The 20,288-nt window shown below is 46.4% G+C and overlaps 6 protein-coding genes across 6 annotated transcripts; 1 reads left to right on the plus strand and 5 right to left on the minus strand.

The window, feature by feature from the left end:
- Positions 1-391: 391 nt before the first annotated feature.
- ATNIH1004_005274 (GMC family oxidoreductase) lies at positions 392-2,295 on the minus strand (the record flags this gene model as incomplete). The annotated part of the gene is made up of 3 exons (XM_033569928.1): positions 392-606; positions 681-1,895; positions 1,950-2,295. The coding sequence occupies 3 exons, from the start codon at positions 2,293-2,295 to the stop codon at positions 392-394; spliced, it is 1,776 nt and encodes a 591-aa protein (XP_033428734.1).
- An 802-nt stretch (positions 2,296-3,097) lies between these two features.
- On the minus strand, positions 3,098-4,485 carry ATNIH1004_005275 (uncharacterized protein; the record flags this gene model as incomplete). The annotated part of the gene is made up of 2 exons (XM_033569929.1): positions 3,098-4,374; positions 4,452-4,485. 2 exons carry the CDS (start codon positions 4,483-4,485, stop codon positions 3,098-3,100), a joined length of 1,311 nt encoding a protein of 436 aa, XP_033428735.1.
- Positions 4,486-8,291: 3,806 nt separating this feature from the next.
- Positions 8,292-9,557, plus strand: ATNIH1004_005276 (uncharacterized protein; the record flags this gene model as incomplete). The annotated part of the gene is made up of 1 exon (XM_033569930.1): positions 8,292-9,557. The coding sequence occupies one exon, from the start codon at positions 8,292-8,294 to the stop codon at positions 9,555-9,557; it is 1,266 nt and encodes a 421-aa protein (XP_033428736.1).
- Positions 9,558-10,099: 542 nt separating this feature from the next.
- ATNIH1004_005277 (uncharacterized protein) lies at positions 10,100-10,596 on the minus strand (the record flags this gene model as incomplete). Its single annotated transcript, XM_033569931.1, has 2 exons — positions 10,100-10,464; positions 10,509-10,596. 2 exons carry the CDS (start codon positions 10,594-10,596, stop codon positions 10,100-10,102), a joined length of 453 nt encoding a protein of 150 aa, XP_033428737.1.
- A 3,201-nt stretch (positions 10,597-13,797) lies between these two features.
- ATNIH1004_005278 (uncharacterized protein) lies at positions 13,798-14,820 on the minus strand (the record flags this gene model as incomplete). Its single annotated transcript, XM_033569932.1, has 1 exon — positions 13,798-14,820. One exon carries the CDS (start codon positions 14,818-14,820, stop codon positions 13,798-13,800), a length of 1,023 nt encoding a protein of 340 aa, XP_033428738.1.
- A 3,050-nt stretch (positions 14,821-17,870) lies between these two features.
- Positions 17,871-19,662, minus strand: ATNIH1004_005279 (phosphatidylserine decarboxylase family protein; the record flags this gene model as incomplete). Its single annotated transcript, XM_033569933.1, has 5 exons — positions 17,871-17,903; positions 18,186-18,762; positions 18,835-19,392; positions 19,477-19,517; positions 19,582-19,662. 5 exons carry the CDS (start codon positions 19,660-19,662, stop codon positions 17,871-17,873), a joined length of 1,290 nt encoding a protein of 429 aa, XP_033428739.1.
- Between the last annotated feature and the right edge of the window lie 626 nt (positions 19,663-20,288).

The raw sequence follows: 20,288 nt of genomic DNA on the forward strand, positions 1-20,288 counted from the left end.
GTCGAGGTGAACTTTCAACTCGATTATCTTCAACTTCGCTGAGATATGCTACTCGACAAAAGGCGCGAGGCCGTAGTAAAGCGGCTACTTGAGAGGGATGATATTGATTAAGACTCCAAGGCCTCTGACTGTCGGACGCCGCTGCTAGTTGTTCCGCAGCTCGGGGGGTATATCGTCGTTGACTACAACAAGCGTCCCCTCCTGGATTACTTATATTTCTGCTGGTTACCAAATTTATATCCCTGGTTCTATCTGATTATTATACATAATGAGAATTTTTTTCAAGATATCCTCGAATAACTGAGAACAACCATATTGCGAATGGGTGGCAGCAGGTAATGAAAGGTTTCAATCGACAACTCCTCTTACATTTGCTATTGTGTAATGTCCTCTAGGGCATATAGTTTTCCTTAATCAGATCAGACGCCCTTTCTGCGACAGCGTAGAGAGTGCTCGTTAAGTGGCCACTGACTTGGAATGGCAAGATGGAAGCATCAACCACTCTTACATTCTTGCTACCGTAGACTTTTAGCTCAGGGTTAACAACGCCCCCTTTTTCCCAAGGAAGCATACTGGCAGTGCCAACGGGGTGGAAGTTAGATCTATCTAGAAGGAGTTTAGCAAATACGTCATGCCTTCAGTTGTCAGAAGGGAGGCAAAAAAAAAAAAAAAAAACTCACACTGTGACTTGACCCAGTTTTCCCAAGTAGAGGGTGGCGCGTTCTCAGGAATAAGACCTAGGCCTGGTTCAAGCTCATCCCCGACAAGATCAGCAAGAGGAGCAATACCATATGCTTTGCGAATATACTGAGCCACATCTGTCTGAGCACGGAGATCTTGCTCAAACATGAAATAGTTCGGATTGATGGCAGGCGGCTGTGAGGCGTTTGAAGATCTTATGTGGATGCTACCTCTCGAGAAAGGAAGGAGATGCCAGTATTCGCTGGCAAATGAGTCTCCAGAAGGAACAAAGACAATCTCTGCAAATGGAACTTGTGACTTGAAGATTGTATCGTACTGTATTTGGAAAGCAACCAAGAGATCGGCTTCCTTTACCGCACCGTTTGATGCCTTAGACACGGACTTTGCATAATCGGCAAGGCTGGAGTTGATAGCGGAGGCATAGGCGGAGACGTCGTTGCCATATAGCTGGTCGACCGATGGTAGAGCAGAGAAGGCTGGTAGACCAGTCCAGAAATCCTTTCCTTCCCATGTGAGGCCATTGTTGGTCTGATCTTGCAAGTTCTCGCCAACAGTAGGAAGGTTGATCTTGGGAGAAATCCCGTGTTTCCGGAGAATTTCGGGGTTTCCAACACCAGAAAGTTCTAGGAGGACGGGCGATTTCAAAGCGCCAGCGGACAGGATGACCTCTTTTGAAGCGTAGATCTCCTCCACTCCATTAAGGCCAGACACCTCGACTCCAATTGCGACAGCCTCACCGTAGGAGTCGTTGGCCCAGATTATCTTGGTCGCATGAGTATTTGAGATGATCTTGAGATTTGTCCGGGATTCATAGGGCCAGTAGTAAGCCCTGGCAGCATCTTGACGGACGTTGGCCTCTCTATCGATGGTATCGGGATGGACTGTGAATCCGACCATTTTTCCACCATTAATATCAGCATTATAAGAGATGCCGAGTTTTTGCATAGTTTCGTTTAGTGCAGTGAGAGCGCTGCTGTTGGTCATCGCTGCAGGCCAACCAACTTTCAATGGGCCATTGGTTCCATGATAGCTGATATCGTAACTGGCACCATGTACAATTTGATCCTTAGTGGGTATCTGGAATCCTTCCGACCTTTTGTAGTACGGTAAAAGACTCCTCCAATTCCAACCTTTGTTTCCGGCCAACTCCCAAGAATCAATTTGCACATTTTGGGCTCGTGTGTAGGACATGCCTGCAGGGTCGGAATTAGTGAAAGCTTGACATCCAGAGATTCAGCACAACGTACCATTGATCGTACTTGTACCACCAATCGCCTTTCCGGCACGCATGGTCTGCTTCAAACCTCCGGCATATGTCTGATTCTCGGTCTCGTATGCCCAGTCAATCTCGGTTCCAAAGGCCCGACTATATCCCATAACATCGGAAACATTGAAATTGCTGAAAACCGAATCTCCAGCTTCGATGACGGCCACACTAATGTCTCTCATTTCCGAAAGTCTGTTGGCGACAACTAATCCACTGGTACCCCCGCCAACAATGACGAAGTCATATTGTGGAGATGAACCGTGCTGTTTCCAAGCCTCAACTGCTCCTAGTAGGAGAACCACAAAAGTAAGCGTGGAAGCAAACATCTTCCTTATGAGTGGAAAGCACAGAGTACAATGATTTTTTCAAGGGAGTGAAGTAAAGGAATCATTATTTATATATGAGATGGCCGCGCAGCTAGATAGACTATTGAACTGGGTCCATCGCCAAGCTCAACCAACAGTTATAACGGAAATCTGCTAGCTCCATATTCTGAGGTAGTTATCAGACTGATCCATCAGCATTAGTCAGAATAAATAAGATTATTAATGATCCCATAATTCGCAAGTTGGTCTGTCTTGGCAATTTTGCTACGCGGTGGAACCAGTGCCTCTTAAACATCGGTACCATCGGGATGCCGAAGCGAATCTCGTAGCATCCGTGCGGAATCTGTCCGCCGAGCAAATCCTTTACTGAGCTCGGATAAAATAGCCATCCCCACCCCATCTACAGGCAATGCTTGACCTGGACCTAAAGTTGAAGCTATAGCAACAGGGGAACTGGTGTTCGCAAGGCACAATTCTCTTCAATTCAAGGGCTCGGGCGAGCTGACTTATCTAGATGGGTGACTAAGTGAGACCACGTGACCATACCGAATATGGTAAGTCGATAACAACTGGAGGCAGTCACCGTTTTCAGTTTTATGTTTTAGGTTTGATCATGGTGGGGAACAGAACCTAGCAACCCAGTTCAATCACTTTACCTCTATAATTATCAAGCTCGCTATCATACTTATTGATTGCAAGTTTCTAGACTTGCCTAACACTATGTCATACTTCATTTTTCAAAAAGGGAATTAATTCTATCAACGAAGCAAAGGGGAATGTGGGAAAATGTGACCAAGCAACATCACCGTTGCTCCCACAGACTTAGCATGGTCTTTAAAAAGTCCCCAGTGTAGAACTTCTTCAGAACTGTCCCGCAATTCAGCCGCCGTTGCTGCATTAACGCCTGCTTGACTGCTTGGAAACGCATGGGATCCCAATGCAGTCTCACCATCCAGTATATCAACCTATCCGTATCACATGAGGATTCGGTACAGCAGCTTGCCAGCATCTCCACATCATACTGAAAGGGATCTCGTGCCCTCCGTAGAATAGAAACGAGAGCATTATGTAGATGGCCCGAGAACTCCTTGTCCAGCACTTTGTCCAAGCCGATGTGATAGCGTTCTTCGTATACCCGACTGATGGCACACAGCTTGGCATCGGAGGCCCCGAGAAAAACAGCCGACACAGCAACTTCATCTGTTCCCACTTGTCCCTCCATAGCACGGTGGAGTTCCCGCACATCGGCATCGACTGACTGTGAGTCAAAATACGCTGAGTTTTCTGGCCTCCTCGCGTCAAGTAGCATAACAAAAAACCTCTCCGTCTTTCCCGATAAATCACCTTTGATATCGTCTGTCAATGATTTCTGATACTTGTCTGTATAGGCCTTCTTGATGGCGTTCAAGTCCGCATTCGACCGACCAATGAGAATGTCATCGAGCAACTTTTCGTTTGTCCCCATCCCGGCCAACGATTTCCGTAAATGAGTCACATCTGATCCCAGTGGTCCTAGTGCTAAGGACACCAGTACATCTTCAAAGCTTCCAGAGGTCTCTGATCTGAGGTCCTTTTCTAGATTCCGTCCAATCCGCTCCGTGTATGTATGTCGGATTAGCGCCATCTGCAGCGGATCTGGTTTGGTAAGGACGGAAATCAAAGCGGCTTCATCGGTGCCCCAGCCTTTCATGGCCTTACGCAGAGCATCAGCCTCTCTGCTCGCATCACCGGGTGCTTTCTGAAATGGATCATATCCTAGAGAAAGGGGTACCGGGGCTGGGGCTTGGGGCGGATAATTGTTGTAGGCTTGTGGGGGATATTGTCCTGCAGTATGCTGCGGGGGGTATACTGCCTGAGGCCATTGTTGACCTGGAGCCTGTTGTGGGGGAAAAGGAGGGGGGTTTGGTGGCATATTGTATTGTGGATGTTGCTGGGGAGGCATTCCTTGGCCGGGAGCTCCTTGAGGGGGGTACCCATGTGGCTGGTATCCCTGGAAAGGAGGATATGGACCCGGCTGCTGGTTATATGGGGGATAGCCAGGAGGATGGCCTCCCTGAGGTTGATATTGATATGGAGCTTCTACCCATTGTTAGAAGCGCCTTTTCCTTTTTTTTTTTTTTTTGGTAGTGGGGATTTAGTGGAAAAGGGATGCATACGGTGTGGCTGATCGTAAGGATTCGGGTAGGCCATGTTATTTAACACACAATGGTAAGTTAAAATATCTGTTGAAATACTGGCCGAGCAATGAAGAAAATAATTCAAACGTCAGTGCATGTCCTCCACCCATTCATATAAATATGTTCGGGTATGAAATTAGCTCAGCCTACCTACCCTCGTATTCTATGCACAGCCACAGAAAATAGCGGTTCACATGCATCTGCTAAGGCTAAGTTCAAGAACTGACGAATCAGTCATGGGAAAGCCACAAGTGGATACGATATGATGCAGATTAATTAAGGCTATGAGATGCCATATTTGGCCAAGTAGAAACTTTATTGCCCAAGATGTGGTCATCGCTTAAATTCCCCCCGAAAATCCGGTTCTTACAGAGTGCCCCACCACCATACAGTAACTATCTTAAAGTACCGTACCCAACCACCCGATGAACGCTATCACCTGACGAACGCATTTCCCGTTCAACCTCGGAGTAGAGATGAAGTGTACAGCCACAATAAAATAATAAAATGATTGGTTTCTTTGGCGGAATAAAATACTAGATATAGATAAGCTGCATAGCTAATTTTTCGTATCTTTGAATCGCTAGGGAAGCTGTATTTGCTTTCCTCGCCTATTTACAATAACAGATGCCTCCTGTATTATTCCCTCACTTTTCAGATAAATATCTTCCTTTTTCTTTTCTGCAGTAGGCTCTGTAGCCTTCTTATTACCTTCATTCGCCTACTTTATATCGTTTTGAAGCTGTACAGAATCTTGTTTTGCAACATTCTTTTGCCATCTCTTTTCTTCGCTTCCTGCATCCGCGTACTCCTATTAAAAGCCCTTATTCTCTTTCGTTCTTCAACCAAGAGTCATTTCTCTTCCTTCTCTTGCTGCCGGCGTATCATATCCTTCTCTTTATCAGCTTTAGCAAGGCGTGCAGCTTATTCCTTTTCTGATTGAAGATCAGGTGCTTGTTGAATCTTCTTCGGGATATATAAGATTGCATTTCCATCTTCTAGAGGATGAAGCTGAAGCTGTACATGGTTCCCACGCTGTCGCTTCTTTGTTTGACCAGGATATTCTCCGTGAAAATAGGTACTATTGATCATTCTATTTCCGGACATGTGGGTCGTAAACATTAGAAACAACTTGCTTAAAAAGCTTCTCAATGCGGAGGGAGTCTTCTGCCTTTAAGACAGAGTGGGAGGTCTCATTAGAAGAAGGTCCTTCTTCTTTCTTGGTAGGGCGTATCAAAACGATCTCTGGATTCCAAGGGCGCAAACCAACAGAATTCCACGCGCTGTTAATATTTTGAATTGACATAGCCTTATATAGCTTGGCCAATACAGTCAGAAGAAACCCCGCTTTGTAACATGGCTATTTCTTTAATATAAAGGAGATATCAATCAGTAAAACAGTAAGAATAGTTTTCGACGATTCTATTACCTTTTAATAGTACCCCAATAAGGAAACTTTTCTCATCCATATTGAACATGTCTCTAGGTTCAATCTCATATTCGTTGCCTTTCTACCATAAGCTCGAAGTATAGCGAGTAACTGGAGGCAGAATCAGCCTTTTTGCGTGAAGTACCAATCTTAGTTTTGTAGACTGAAACAAGCTTATCATCTTGCTTCTTCAAAATATGGTTTGGCCAGCATGTTCCAGGTTTATTTCCAGTAATTTCCTCAACATCGGGATTCGGGATCCGATATCCCCTGCTCCTTGGAGAGCGCTCAGCGTCATCCTCTCGAATTATTCCCATTCCTTTAAATAGTTGAAGTTGGTGAGAGACAGCACGTTGGCTACGGTGGTTGAATCAGTTGATTGTTATTACTGTGATAGGTAATCCTAAGTAGGCTACTGGCGTGCAGCTAATAGTGCTCTCCCGCCCACCATTCCTTTCCCTGAGCAAGTAATCATAACACAAATTCTCGCAACATTGATTCAGACCTAATAAGCTGCGCTCAGCAAGATTATTAATCCATTTAATAAGTTCTTTTGACTGCTGGGTATTGTTAAATGAACCTCACTCCCATGCTTTCATTACACCAACATGCTTTGCGTAACCGATATATTGTGCAGATGCTGACACGTATTAATTGTAGATCTTTTATTTCTCCAGTGTGATCAGATCATAGCGCATTCCCCGCACTAGTAACTCAATGTTAGCTTACGGTGTGCACTATTTTGAGCGTTTGGCTATTTTACCAAACTATAAATGCATGCTTACCCAGTAATCAACCACATGTGTCTTTTTTGATTTTATTTAGCTGATATACAAGAATTGCTAATGCAGATGACTTATCTATGTAGGTAGTAATTGACCAATCTTTCCTCTTTCAATACACCATCAGTAGTGAATTCACCCCCGTGTGTAAAGATTAGATCGCTCTGGGGGAACATACAGTGGATAAGTGGTCAGCCGGCCAAAGACGAAAAAGCGTCGGGATTATGTTCTTGGAGTGTTGAAGACAGCCCTGAGTAGGACGCGGATGATATCAGTAGTACTATAAAATTGACCTTGTCTACTATGTTTTCCTTCTTCTCGTCAGGTTCAGAATAAGCATTGCCTTGAAAACGAAGAGTCAACCACTACGATTTTGAAACATTAATAATGTCCAGAACACTTATCCAGCCCTGGAAGGACACCCCCGGCGAGGCGAGACTTGCAGCCCGCAATGAGACCTGACTTAAAGTCTATGAGGGTGACAGGAACCTGGCTGGTGAATCTTTCCCCGCTCTCCAGGTTGAAATCAAGATGAACAAGCTCATATAAGGCGGCCTCAGGCTTGCGCCCGTTATTTAACTTTCCATTGTCTTAGCACGAATTAAGCCTTAAAAAGCATGAGTTCAAGTCGATATTCCCGGTATAACCTTTTAAGTTTCTATCTTTGATTGTCGACTGTGAAGGACATATGTTGTTGGAAGCATTTTCTGGATTATCACATGCTTTACGGTAACGGGGACTGTGTCTCAGAACTTATAGCTACTGAATGACAGAACTTCTTATTTGAAGCTCTTGATTCATTTAGCAATGATAGACTAGATTACGGATTCCATGGTCTTGCTCCACGTAACATACATCTTGTTAGGTGTGGGTGCGTCACCTAACATTACAGTGCGCTACTATATAAGGTGCTCAGGAATATCTGATCTAGTGGTCTTTTGGTCCAGTGGAATAGTTAAGATCCTGAGCTTGGCTATAACACATCTCCCCTGCTGGCTAACCGCCATTTACTCGTCTGTATAATCGCATATCACTAGCTAATCAAACTACAGAAGCCGATGCATTCTGAAAGTTTTTATTACCATTAGCTTCTGGTTAGCATCTCCACCTATAACTTGTAGCAGGGAGTGATGTACTTGCTAATATGTAGGATGTGATGACTAGGGTTTGGAGTCTGCATCTACATAAAATAGCAGATATCCCTCATCTGTTTCCGAGTATCTAGCCATGTCTTTTATTAGCCACCAAATGCTCACAATTTTTCTTAAGTTCCGTTCCTCTAAATGGTATATTATTGCCGTTGTCAGCCTTGCGACTTTCACCTATGTTTTTTTGAATGTTAGTGTATGTTTGACCTTCGAGAATGCCCTCTTGCCTAGTAGGTTGTATTTAGATATTATGTCGCAGATTGTTCCAGTTGTTCCATTCTCTCTCACAAGTCGTGCGGGCGTTGCCCCTGATGATGGTACTTTACTCCTGAGTGTATAGTGCAAATTGTTGTTTCATTTCTGATCCGTGTATAGTTCAGCATTGGACTGCAGTCTTTTTGGCAATCAATGGTGCAGTTCTGGTTGCTATGTCCCATACGTTCTCGCCTGACATTCAAACATGTTCGTCTTCCTCGAAACTCCGTTCACTCTAGCTATCGCGGGGTGGGCTGCCGACGGGACCGATTCTCGTGCCATACCCATGGCCGCAAGCCTGCTGCTGCTCCTTGGAGCTAGTTTGATGCTCTGCTCAGGACGAAGTTTGAGCGTGTACATCGTCGGCCGCATACTGTTGGGCATATCTGGTGCTGTGCTCTGGACAGTAGGACTCGCCCTGGTCGTGGGCACTGTTTCCAAAGATGAGATAGGAAAATGTCTAGGATATGTTTTCATGATAATCAATATGGCTGTTCTCGTTGCACCTTTGTTGGGAGGGGTCGTCTACGCAGCTGCCGGATTTTACGCTGTGTATTCAATGTCTTTCGGGCTGGTTGCCGTCGACGTCGTTCTTCGACTGGCACTGATTGATAAAAAGAAAAAGACCCGAAAATGGCTCTCGGAGGGTCAGGGGAGTCCAGAAGAGGGGCAAAGCAAGGAGGGGGAAACTTCAGGGACGGAAAACCGGACAATCATCGATAATGTATATGCCGCTGCGATTGGTCCTTCTAGTGCATACCCCTCAGAGATAGAGGATACTACTAGTAGTAATATCCCACAGTTATCCCTACAATCGCCTGTGCATCGACGGTCCACTGTCCGCTTCCGCTTACCTGGCCTCCTGCCATCGCCCCGCGTGCTGACGGCGCTGCTCGGCTGTCTCGTGCAATCCACACTCTTCTCCACATTTGATGCCGTACTTCCTTTGCACGTCCATGATCACTTTGGCTGGACCTCCTTGGAAGCTGGATTGATCTTCCTCGCACTGCTCATACCCTCCTTCGCCTCACCGTCGTCGGCTGGTGCTATGGCAGGGTCGGACCCAAATGGATTGCCTGTCTTGGCTTTCTACCATGCTTCCCACCCTTGGTGCTTCTTCGAGAGGTTACACAAGATGGCATCCACCAGATTGTTTTACTCTGTACCTTCCCTGTTTTCATTGGGTTTGGCGTCAACTTCATTGCCATACCCTTATCTGCGGTCAGCTACGCTATTGAAGCCAAAGAAGCAAGGGGCGGGGAATATACGGTCCTCGGGGAGCCTACAGGCAGGAATATGCGCTTCTGAATACCGGATTTGCAACAGGAAGCCTCATTGGGTCTCTCTGGTAAGGTTACTTGGTAACAGAACCCGGTTGTGGAAGCCTTGGTTGGACTTTGGGATTACTGTGCGCAGTCGCTGCGCTACCTGTGGTGACCTGGACTGGGGGAATGCGAATGAGGATAATTAAAAAGAACAAAGAAAACGAAGAGACTGGATAGGCATGCTGATTCCAAGATTAAATGGCGCAGTGCAGCGCTAAAAAATGAGGTTGTTGGAATCAAGGTTATGGTCGGACTTGGCTTCATGCCCCGCATCAATAGTGATCCCCTAATATTAACTACCTGGTAAATTATAGATGGTCATAGACACAAGTAACCAGCTATCAGTTTTCATTAGATCCTGTCTTTATTTTAGATAACACAGGGGATGGGCCACGCGTAATGGAATTGGCTTCCTTCCTTAGATCCAAAGCCCAGGCAACTGATTTCCAATTCCCTCGCTGAAGCTGGTTTTATTTATGGCCCTAAAGAAGACTAATTAAAAAAAGTCCAGCATCTGTGGGCGGATGCCGTAGTAGGCTATGTGATAAAGTGCTATATAAACCCTAAGTACTACATGGAACTATACTTAGCAAACACTACCGGCAACTCTAGTAAAGTGTAGTAATCCTACGGATACCTTGCACCTATATGTTTAGAATGATTTGACGCAGAAAATCATTCCATGTCATTATTTAGTCACATTGTAAGAAATACTCGTGTTGATTTTCGCCCATACCTCTACAGCATAGTATCGGCTGGTGCGTGACCACGCTACATAAGGCCAGGAGCCGTCTGCTAAAAGTAGTATGTGGTCACCACGTCGAAACATGCAGCGATCATAGGTGACGTGAACCACGAGATCTGGATTTCTTCGCCGTAAGTCTTCAATCATATCGTAGCCGTCAAATACACCCAAGCCTTTTGTGGGAACGAAGACAACCCTGGTCCAGCTCTGTGCGCCCCGCAAGAAAGATTGGGAAAGGGCTCCGACGCGCTCCTTGTCCATCAAGGCAGCAAGAAGTTGTAGGCCAAAGTAGTCAATTTCGAAGGTAACTGCTGTTCCCAACAAACCGTATATTGCTCCTTTCATGTCGCACTCATGCTGCGATAGGCCGAACGGGTAAGCATTGAGGATTCCTGAAAAGCGTTTTCTGAATCGCCGGCTTTGAGAAAATCGAGAATCATGTTGGCATCGATCTACGGACCAGGTATTAAATGGCTCGATGACGATTTTTTCACTCACAGTGGAATCCGATTATGTTAGAAGGGAGATTGCGAAGAAAAGGCCTCGGGAATTGGTGACTTTGGAAACGCCCTCGGAGTTCTTGTCTTGGCTAGGTTTCACAATGAGGGGATATTCTATCAGGAACAGCTCCAAGATCAGTTAAAGTTCATCGAACCCAGACACTATACTCGCATTTTGTGTTTGGGTCATCCTATGGGAATATCCATGGCTTCAAGCTGGCTTCAGTGTGCTATTTCCGAATATATGCCTCAACCCCGGATCCCGGACTCCCGCCGAAGTCACCCCTTTTCTACTCACTGCTCTCTAATCGCCCAAATACCCCTGAATCCCCGAGATACTCGGTGGAGGCAACAACCAACGAAAATATCCATCTCTCTGGAAGGGCAGAGACCCCCGCATTGTTGCACAAGTGAGCTTGATCTGACCTGGTACGTACACCTAACGATCAATGACTATATGGGAGACGAATCCTTTAGAGCATTAACGATGAGCTGTGCTATAGGGCAGCGACTAACCTTGAAACCATTAATATCTGACCTCAAGTGTCTAGACAAGCAGCTGACACCCGGTGGATTCGACTCAGCGGCTGTCCCACTTCAAGGCGGAGGACCCTGAGTGTACAGCCAACTGGCCCATTATAACTGGACATATGCCCCAGTAGAATCGCTTGCAGCTAACCAGTGGCAGGGCCGAAGGATTTTTGTCACTACTGTTGGCCTCATGATGGTAGGGAACAGTACGTTGAACTCGTCTCTGCCCAGCCGAGCGGCAGACTACATCGCAACCAACTTTGGAATTTCGAGCAAGCAGCAAAAGACTTTGCTGGTGTCTATCTTTCTGATTGGGTATGTCTTTGGGCCGATTGTATTTGCATCCCTGAGTAAAGTTTATGTACGGAAATCGGTCATGCTCATTCCATTTGTTTCCACGGCCTTCAGTATCGTTTGCTCCCTGGCCACGAACTAGATCACTCATCTGCTCTCTCGCCTTATTGTCGCAGTGTCAGCTGCAGCGTCGATCACGTCGTCAGTGGGATCATGGCTGATATCTATACGGCTCCTGTTCCAAGGGGGTGAGCCATCACCCTCACAACGGTGGTGAGTTCTCCACTATCGAGAATAAGATTGGCTGCAGTGACTGATGGATTTCTGATAAAGTGCACTGCCTTTGGTCGGGTCCTGGGTTCAATCGACTCCAAGTCCCTGTCGTTGCATTCCTGGCGATGGATTTACCGCCAACTTTGCAAGCTTGTCATGGCCGTAGCTGATTATGCTTCCTGGTGCCAGAATTGCTCTTATGCTTTTTGTGCAAGAGCTAAAAAGACTACCAAGACGTGTGCATTTACACTGTTTACTCGGCGCTGCAGCACGTCCATGAATGGTTTGTCTACCAGAACGAGAATCCCATACGGCTGTCATGAGAGATCTATTGACAAGGGTCTTGATACGACCAGTCACTCTGCTGTCGGAGCTCATAATCAGTTTCAGCTGCACGTTTCTCACTTAGAATATGGGGTCTACTATCTCTTTTTCCAAGCGTATCCTTTGATCTTCCAAGGTGCGTGGTCCGGCTATGAAATAAACAGACTGGCTTATCGTCGAAGACATTTATAGACTGAACTTGACAATATCTGCTTTGGCACTTATTCCTTGCTAATGATATCGAAAATCTTAGAAATACTCACGTCTAATGGAACTATTGGGAATTGGAGCAACTATGGCCGGAGCGTTCTCTTTATGGTATGATGGATTTCTGCGCCGGGCCCAAGAACGCCAGGCCTCATGGGAACTTCATGAGGAATGCCTCCAACTCGACTGTGTTGGAGGCCCCTCTGCAACATCTCATTGTTCTGGCTGGTAAATGAACCCGTAATCGTATATAACGGGCCTTTAAAACTGTGTGGATGACTGGGATGGGCGTCCCAGAGACCAATCCATTATCTAGTACCAATGGCCGCCAACATTCCGTACGGTATGGGCTTTGAGCTTATTTGTATCGGCCTTCTGAACTACATGGCCGACTCGTATACCACGGCGACGGCCTCTGCCTTAGCATCTTCAACCTTTAGCAGCAGTATCTTGTGCGTACTGCTTCCTCTGGCCGCTGGTCCGCTATACAACTCTCTAGGAATCCATTGGTCATCCAGCTTGCTAGGTTTTGTAAGCTTGTCTTTGGCGCGTGTGCCCTTCGTGTTCTTACATTGTGGGGAAAAATTCAGGAAGCGTAGCAAAATATGCCATCCAAGGTCTTCCCAGAAAACGGTTCATCCTGGTGCACCGAATGTAGCACAGCCAGGATGGCTATGCTTCACCTTTCTATACTACGAACAGAAAGCTAGATATTATTTTGGTGGATGTTTACCTAATGTTGCCTCAGTTCCTCTATACCCCGACCTCCCGGACCAGACCTCTGGCGGGAATTATTGATATAAAAGACAGGAGACCGTTTGACCTCTCGGGCCTATTGGCTCTCAAAGAACCACAACATGCGACGCTCCTCCTCTTTCTCTTTCTTTCCTTCTCTCGACATGATCACTATAATTCAGGGGAAAAGGGGCAGAAGAACACTATGTCAGCTACACGCACGAAGCCTACTAGAGGTCGTATTTGATGGTATCTATATTGCCTTAATTATTATCTGATGAATACACCCACTATCTATGAATAGGAGTAGATCCTGGGTCCATATATCCATATATTTCCATATCACCTTCGATTCCTTTTTGTACATAACCTATAGGCTTTATGGATTCAGCCCCCGACATAGACGTTTTTTATTACACTGATTTAGGATTCACTACTTTGTATTAGTATAATACACGTGTTCGTATGGACACTCCAAGGATCTTATTTTCTACACTAAAATCGCAATGTTTCGTAAAATTAAATAGCTATACCCAAATACTTGGCTCGCAGCCGGGGTTCGTTTGCTGCTCTAATTAAGGGACAGGAATTTTGGCACCGTGTAAGTGACCAACCGTAGACGATATTGATTGATATTAGAAAGAAAACTAAGCTCGAAGAGATATAGGAGAGAATCCTTCGTAGGGTCGGATCCGTCCACATATGTGCGTAGTTCCTGTGGTCAAGGTTACGGGTTGGGTCGGTGACATACCGCCATTTTCCCGGACGTATATCTCACTATGGGCGCAGTCTCTTCGATCTTAGAAACATATAGTCTGGCATTGCCTCCCGCACAAACGTGTCTATCATCTGGCCAATATCTTCCCCAAACTCCGTCTTCCATCGTGCTGCCTCTTTGTCAATGTCAACGCATCCAGTAGCCTTTGAGGGGTTGACCCCGGTGGACTCGTCAATGGTGGACATCATTGCTTTTTCTCTTGGTGACCGCTCCTGCCTCTCCTTTTCCCACTTGAACTTCAGCTTGGTAGCGTCCAGCCCAACAAGATCGCAGAACTTGGCTACGACTGTGGGATGAGTGATAACATCATCCGCGTCAAGCACCAAGGGCCAGAGATTGCAATCATTGCATGATCCTTGTGCCGATTCCGTAGCCGCAAAATGATCGGCGTAAAAATCGTATAACTGGCGCGTCCAACGTAGCGTCATCATATACCGATTGTATCTTCGCATCCGACTGGATCTAGCATAATCTTCACCCCCTATCCGAACTACTGCACGGTAGTAGGACGGGAACGCGAGGGCTGGATGCCTTATGAGAAAGGAAGGTTTCCATGTCTTCAAGAAGCTGTCCGAAAGAAGTGTTTCATTGTGAACTGAGCGTCCTTCCATAGGCTGGGTGAGCCCATTTTGTTCGTCCAACATCCATGGCATTTCATCAGTAACACTATTTTGGCCATCTATGGCACGAGTTTTCGCCACTGGCTCTGTCAAAAACGTTGTATGTTCTTTGACAAAGGTGAGCTGATTTTTTGCTTCGGCCTCGGTGAGATGTTGGATCAGCCTGCTGAAACAGCCTTTCATGCACTTAATCTCTTTCTGTTTCTGGTCTGGTGCTAATGCCTCAATGTGGGTCGACTCAGAGCCGTGATCGAGTCTTAGTGCATGCAGGGGAAGGAAGAAGTAGCTACCACTTTTGACATTAGGCTGATCCTCGAGTGCGAGAATCTTCAAAAGCAGATTCGATGCGGTTCGAGGATATGTCAGCAGATAGAATCGACGGAGAGGCTTGTCTGACTGCATATTTACTAGTTGACCGGAGGATAACCTAAGGTAGAGATATCTTCATGTAATCCAGGAGTAATTTTTGCTAGTTGTAGGCATATCTTCAAGACATGAGAGTGCACACTATGGCAGGTATCATTTATTTGAAGTGCCCAACCCCGCGGGTGCATGTGCGGGGAACATGCATTACATGATGTTTTGGTCATTCACTCAGGGCAAGGAATGGGTGGCAGAAGAACACCATACCAGCTACACCCCGATAACCTAATAAGGATCGGGAGGATAACAATATCAGAGTGCGCGGCCAATGCGCTCACCGACGTGCTCCATCTCTTTTTTCACCAGCCACTAAAGGAATGGAAGCGATTCAGGGATGGCGCTGCGCTCTCGCCATGCGGATCCCGAATCCCAAATATTGTCAAATAATATTGTTATACGTGGAAAGGATCATGTGATTAAGGAGGGGTCAAAAAGGCGATCAACAAGCGAAAGAACAAGATCAAGAAGAATAATCCAAAAAAAAATCCATCAGAATAATCATTATAATCATCAAGACGAGCCCAACCAGCTCAAAGCATTCAAATAAGACCTTTTACCAATCGTAGTCTATTTCCTATTCGGGACTAGTCGAATATATAACAAATATTCTCTATCATATGACTTTCCCAGCACAACATACAGGACAGCGCAGTGTATGTACATACATCAACCCAGAAACTCCAACACAAACACCATCATAAATCTGCGTATTATCTGGACTGTCAGTCAATTTCCTTTAATTTATTAAACTTGGGACCGGCCATTAAGGCGTTCCCAGTAACGAGCATGTAGATCACTACGCAAAGTTTGCAGGCGTGTACAACTTACGCGCAGGAAACAACCCTGGTCTCTGCGTGCCGTCAGCGCCTCCGTGAGCTGGCGTACAAGACATGGCAGGAGGGGGTGAGCCTCCGCAACACGCGGCATACACAATACTCCTCGAGCCCACGAAGCGGCCTCTATGAGAGCGTCCGACCGTCGAAGAGTTTAACTGATTATCGGCGGTATCTGGACATCTTGTCGACTGCGGTGCAGTCACGGCTCCTCGGCCAATTTAGGAGCTTAAAAGGCACCGTCCTTGCGCCACACAACCCGTAGGCATGTCTTCCGATACACAATCGGGCATTTATTCAAAACGAGACCTTTATGCCTCCAACCCTTCGGGGTTGCAGGGACACGACACAGAAGTATAACATGGGCATGTAACCGACGACCAGTGAGGCAGGCGTGGAGGTGAAGCGCGGTTAGTGGTCACGAAACATATGCAGAGCGGTTGGATATAGTGGTTGGGGGCGAGATTGAATTTGAATTTTCTGATTTTGTGATTTAATCACATGCCTGTATCCACGTGCTCTGGCAGTGAGCTTGGCAGTCAGACGGTGACCTTTTCCAGCAATCAGCGCAGCGCCGGCAGATCCGAGTATGAATACTACTACTACTAATACTACTACTACAGCAACAAGATCTGAAGGCATCATCCAAGCGACACTAGAAAGCAGGCACGCTTGTCAACTGAAGGGGATAAGCTTGGTCAATTTGGAGCTTCTCCCCATCAATGGATGTGTTCCAATACATGCAGGAAACCCTGAAGGATATCGGTGACATGCAGGAAGAGTGGGATAATTCCATAGTGGGCTTGGACACTCCAGTTGACAACTGCGTAAGAGGTCGGCAGCGTTTATCAAGCAAGTGGAAGAACGAGACAAGGAAACTCGGTGGACCAAAAGCAGCTCACTTTGGCACAGAGAATAGAAACAAAGATAGATTGGCCCGTGGGCACTCCTTGTATTCGGGAAAAGGTACCCAAATCTGGCTGGGTGGCTCATAGGGTGTGCAGATTATTATATATTATTATAGCAGTATTCTAGAAGGTATCCCTAAATTATTCAAACATTTCTCTCATATTCTTCAGAATACGTATGTGAAGTAGAACCAGACGACAGCAGTAAGATAAGGAATTGCTGAAGGTAATAATAGAGTTTGGCTAGTTGAAGGGTCTTGTTCAGAGTCACTTCAGACATTAATCCTGAGCTTAAAATAGTTGACGCTTGGGGAATTGCAAAGACTCTTATCCAAAGAAGCAAGTTCATCGATTTTAATGGCAGTACGGCATTCGCCCATCAGAGCAGTTTCTGAATTGTAGGACTCGTGGGGTAGTATAAAGGACTATATTTTCCATAGACAATTTGCCAATGCGGCGCGATATTGCACATTGCCATACGAGAACTTCGTCAGGTCAGAAAGTGAATCATCCAGAAACATAGCGCAAACAACGACCAGACACAACCAAAATGGGTTACGCGATTGACGCCCGCAGGCAAGTCTCTCTTTGTAAAGCGTCCTCATATTAGCCAAAGTAGCACTGGGGACCAGCCGATCACCCCAGGACTCATATACGCAGAATATGGAGTGCTCTAGGTCTTTAGAACCATCCGCAGAGACTTTCGTCATCTCACGGGACAATAATCTGATAGCGATGCTGTAATTCCTGGGGTAAGCATTGTCGGGAGTCGTTGCAAAGTTATAAACAGAGGTAATGACCTGCATCTCGCAGCAGCAGATCTCGAGCACACATCGCCGTTGACGGAGAACAATAAGCAGCGATTCCACAATGCTATTTTGACCCAGAACGCAATGTTTTTGTGACGCTACTGCGTTGTCTAAGAACCATGGTAGGCTGTCCAGGGGATTTGTTTTTCTTGAGTTACTGGGGATGTTGTGTGACGGGAATAGTAGTGATCAGTATCAGGGCTTGGGTTGTCCGTATGGCTCCGGCCCGGGGACAATGCAGCGATAAAATGTATAACGAATGAATCGCCCAGGTTGAGACGCCACCAACTAGATTGTAGGAGGCAAAAAATAGAGCCAGTCCTCTATAAATGGCATTTTCAATTGTCAATGTTTCGTGCATCAGAGCTACATGTTCAGGGTCGCCCTGACTCGCCCATTCCAGAGAGGCTTCACCTGCAACGAACCAGAGCAATCAATGCCACAGCGCCCTGAGGGTAGCCATGAGGAAATCCTGGATGTTAAAACAGAGTAACAACCGCCGAGTTGGTGGTCTGAGAAGGTCATCGTGACTGTCAGCCACAAACTTGTTACAATCACCAGATATCCACTTTAACATCTTAGGCAGGGTATGAAGGAAAGAGGGAAAGCGTCATCCCAATCATCTTGGGCGGTACAATAATCTATGTCATGGAAAGGAGAAACTTATCATTAGAAGCCCGCAATTGTGTATGTACAGCAATATCACTTTGTCATTAATATCACTGCACAACCGCCAGCCGACTTCGAACTGGTATATTAACATTTCCTCTCATGGGAAATCCAGTGGCATTTACCCCATTCCTCAACATCAAAACCGAGGTCGAACCGCCGTAATGGAACATGCCTATCTCGTCCCCTTTCTTGACACGGTCCCCCGCTTTCACGGTAATTTCACAAGAGGACACGTCAGCCAGTCCTACTCCAATAAAGGCTACTATCCCAATGTCCGGGTTGTCCGACTCTATAAATATCAAACCCCGCGTGGCCATTGCGGTTGTGTATGCATACGCGTCCATTTGGCCTGCTATGTTGATCTCTTGGGAGTGATTGAATACATTCCCGACTCCTCTGGATAGGGGTATAGAGTAGTACGTCCCGGGGATAACATACGCTTTAACAATCCGTCCTGACACGGGAGCATGCCATCGATGATAGCTCATTGCAGTGAGAAGGGCTTGGTAGATTACACCACCGACGAAATGGTCCGCCAGGGGATCCTGTCCTAGCATATCAATGACCGAATATGTTTGTCCTTTCAGCCAGAACTCGTCACGGGCTTTAATATGTTGCACTATATTGTAGGGCTGGGACTCGCATGGATTTGCGATAACGCTGTTATCATCCGGCGAATCCACAGGCCTAATACCTTCTCTAAAGGAGCGTGTGAAGAAGTCATCCCAGGACCCGAAACCATGGTGTGGAGACCTTGGGTCACAAACATACATCTCACAGAAGGTATAGTTGGTTCGCCCCGCATTCCCAACGACGGTCAAGTTGTGTATTGCGGTCTCACCTAACCAGCCCGTTGGGCCGCCGTCTAAGACCGACGCAGATGCGGGTGATTGCAAATAGGTGCCCCATTTATCTAGCACTTTCTTCAGCATGACGTTTACTGCAGGGTCGATAAATGCAGAAAAGCCACTAGGGGTGCCCATGGCCCATGCCAGGACAGCATTGATGGGGACTGGCATAAAGCTGGGATGAGGAGATGTGTTGTTCCAACTGGGTGCGCTTCCCACCACAGAATTCAAGACTTGTAACATATGCTGATAGTCTCGAAGGCGGGGATAGCCGTTTAGATCATTGCTATACAGAGGAGCATTGGGAATCTCCTGGAACATGGCACTGAAGAGCATATAGATACGCGGGTTGGTCTCAATGAACTCCTGGAACTCCTTCATCACAGGGTGCAGGAGTCGCGGGTTCCGGTCCACGTCTTCGATAATATTGGAAAGCCAGCGTTTATGGGACTGCACATCTTGCAACATCCACATGTCCGGTCTGTCTTCCAGACAGAATATTAGTATACAACTTGATTGAACAAGGCATTGCCACCCTAGACTCTTGGATTCACGCAAAACGCACCTCTGGGGCAAATCATTGACTGAAAACATGTCATTGCCTCCCTATGGGAGGTTTCACTTAGTAGACGAACTCGGTATCACCAAAATCCAGTAACTGTGCTCTCACCTGGCTCCCATAAACCCCATTAGGGGCAAATACTGCACCCTGCAGTATAGCTGGTATCCAGAAAACTGCATTCAGGCGCATTCTTTCCTCATTGAATTGACAAAGTGGCTGGCCAGGGTTGAAGAGGTATGGATTAAATGCTATTTAAGAGCACTTCAGAGAGAGAGTCTTTTGCCAGAAGGGCGCTATCATTCCCTCCATCCCAGTCCAAGTTGTGCTGCAAGGTTTTCCAGCTTGCGGTTACAGGTCAAATTACAGAACTTCCTAGTTTAGAACATGGAGGGTTCTCCAGCATATTTTACTAACCTTTTCAGATTCCTGCCTTTTCCGATTGGCCGGTTGCACTGATTGATCGATTCAGTGCTCATCCCTTACAGCAACACGCAGTGCGATTGTCACCCAACAAATCCCGATCCAGCGTGCGAGCCACTCTGCCCGTTGAATATACGTATATTCAGCCTGGAGCGTCATAATAGACTATGTCGACGCAGCTCCATAAGTGCCGGGAAGAGCAACCACATGGACAACTCGACCGGTGCTATATAGAATGGATCCCAGAACATACAAAATCTCTCAGAAAATTCCTAGGATTGGATCTCAATGCTTAGTGCCCCCCGTCTTAAAAGAAGTCGGATCTCATCGGGATTGATACATACACCTCCTCCCATACCCCCAGACCCACACAGTGCTCCTCTATTGGCAATAAT

This window comes from Aspergillus tanneri (genome assembly GCF_003426965.1).
Source record: "Aspergillus tanneri strain NIH1004 chromosome Unknown AapTan_3_pilon_pilon_pilon, whole genome shotgun sequence".
Classification (NCBI taxonomy): Eukaryota; Fungi; Ascomycota; class Eurotiomycetes; order Eurotiales; family Aspergillaceae; genus Aspergillus; species Aspergillus tanneri.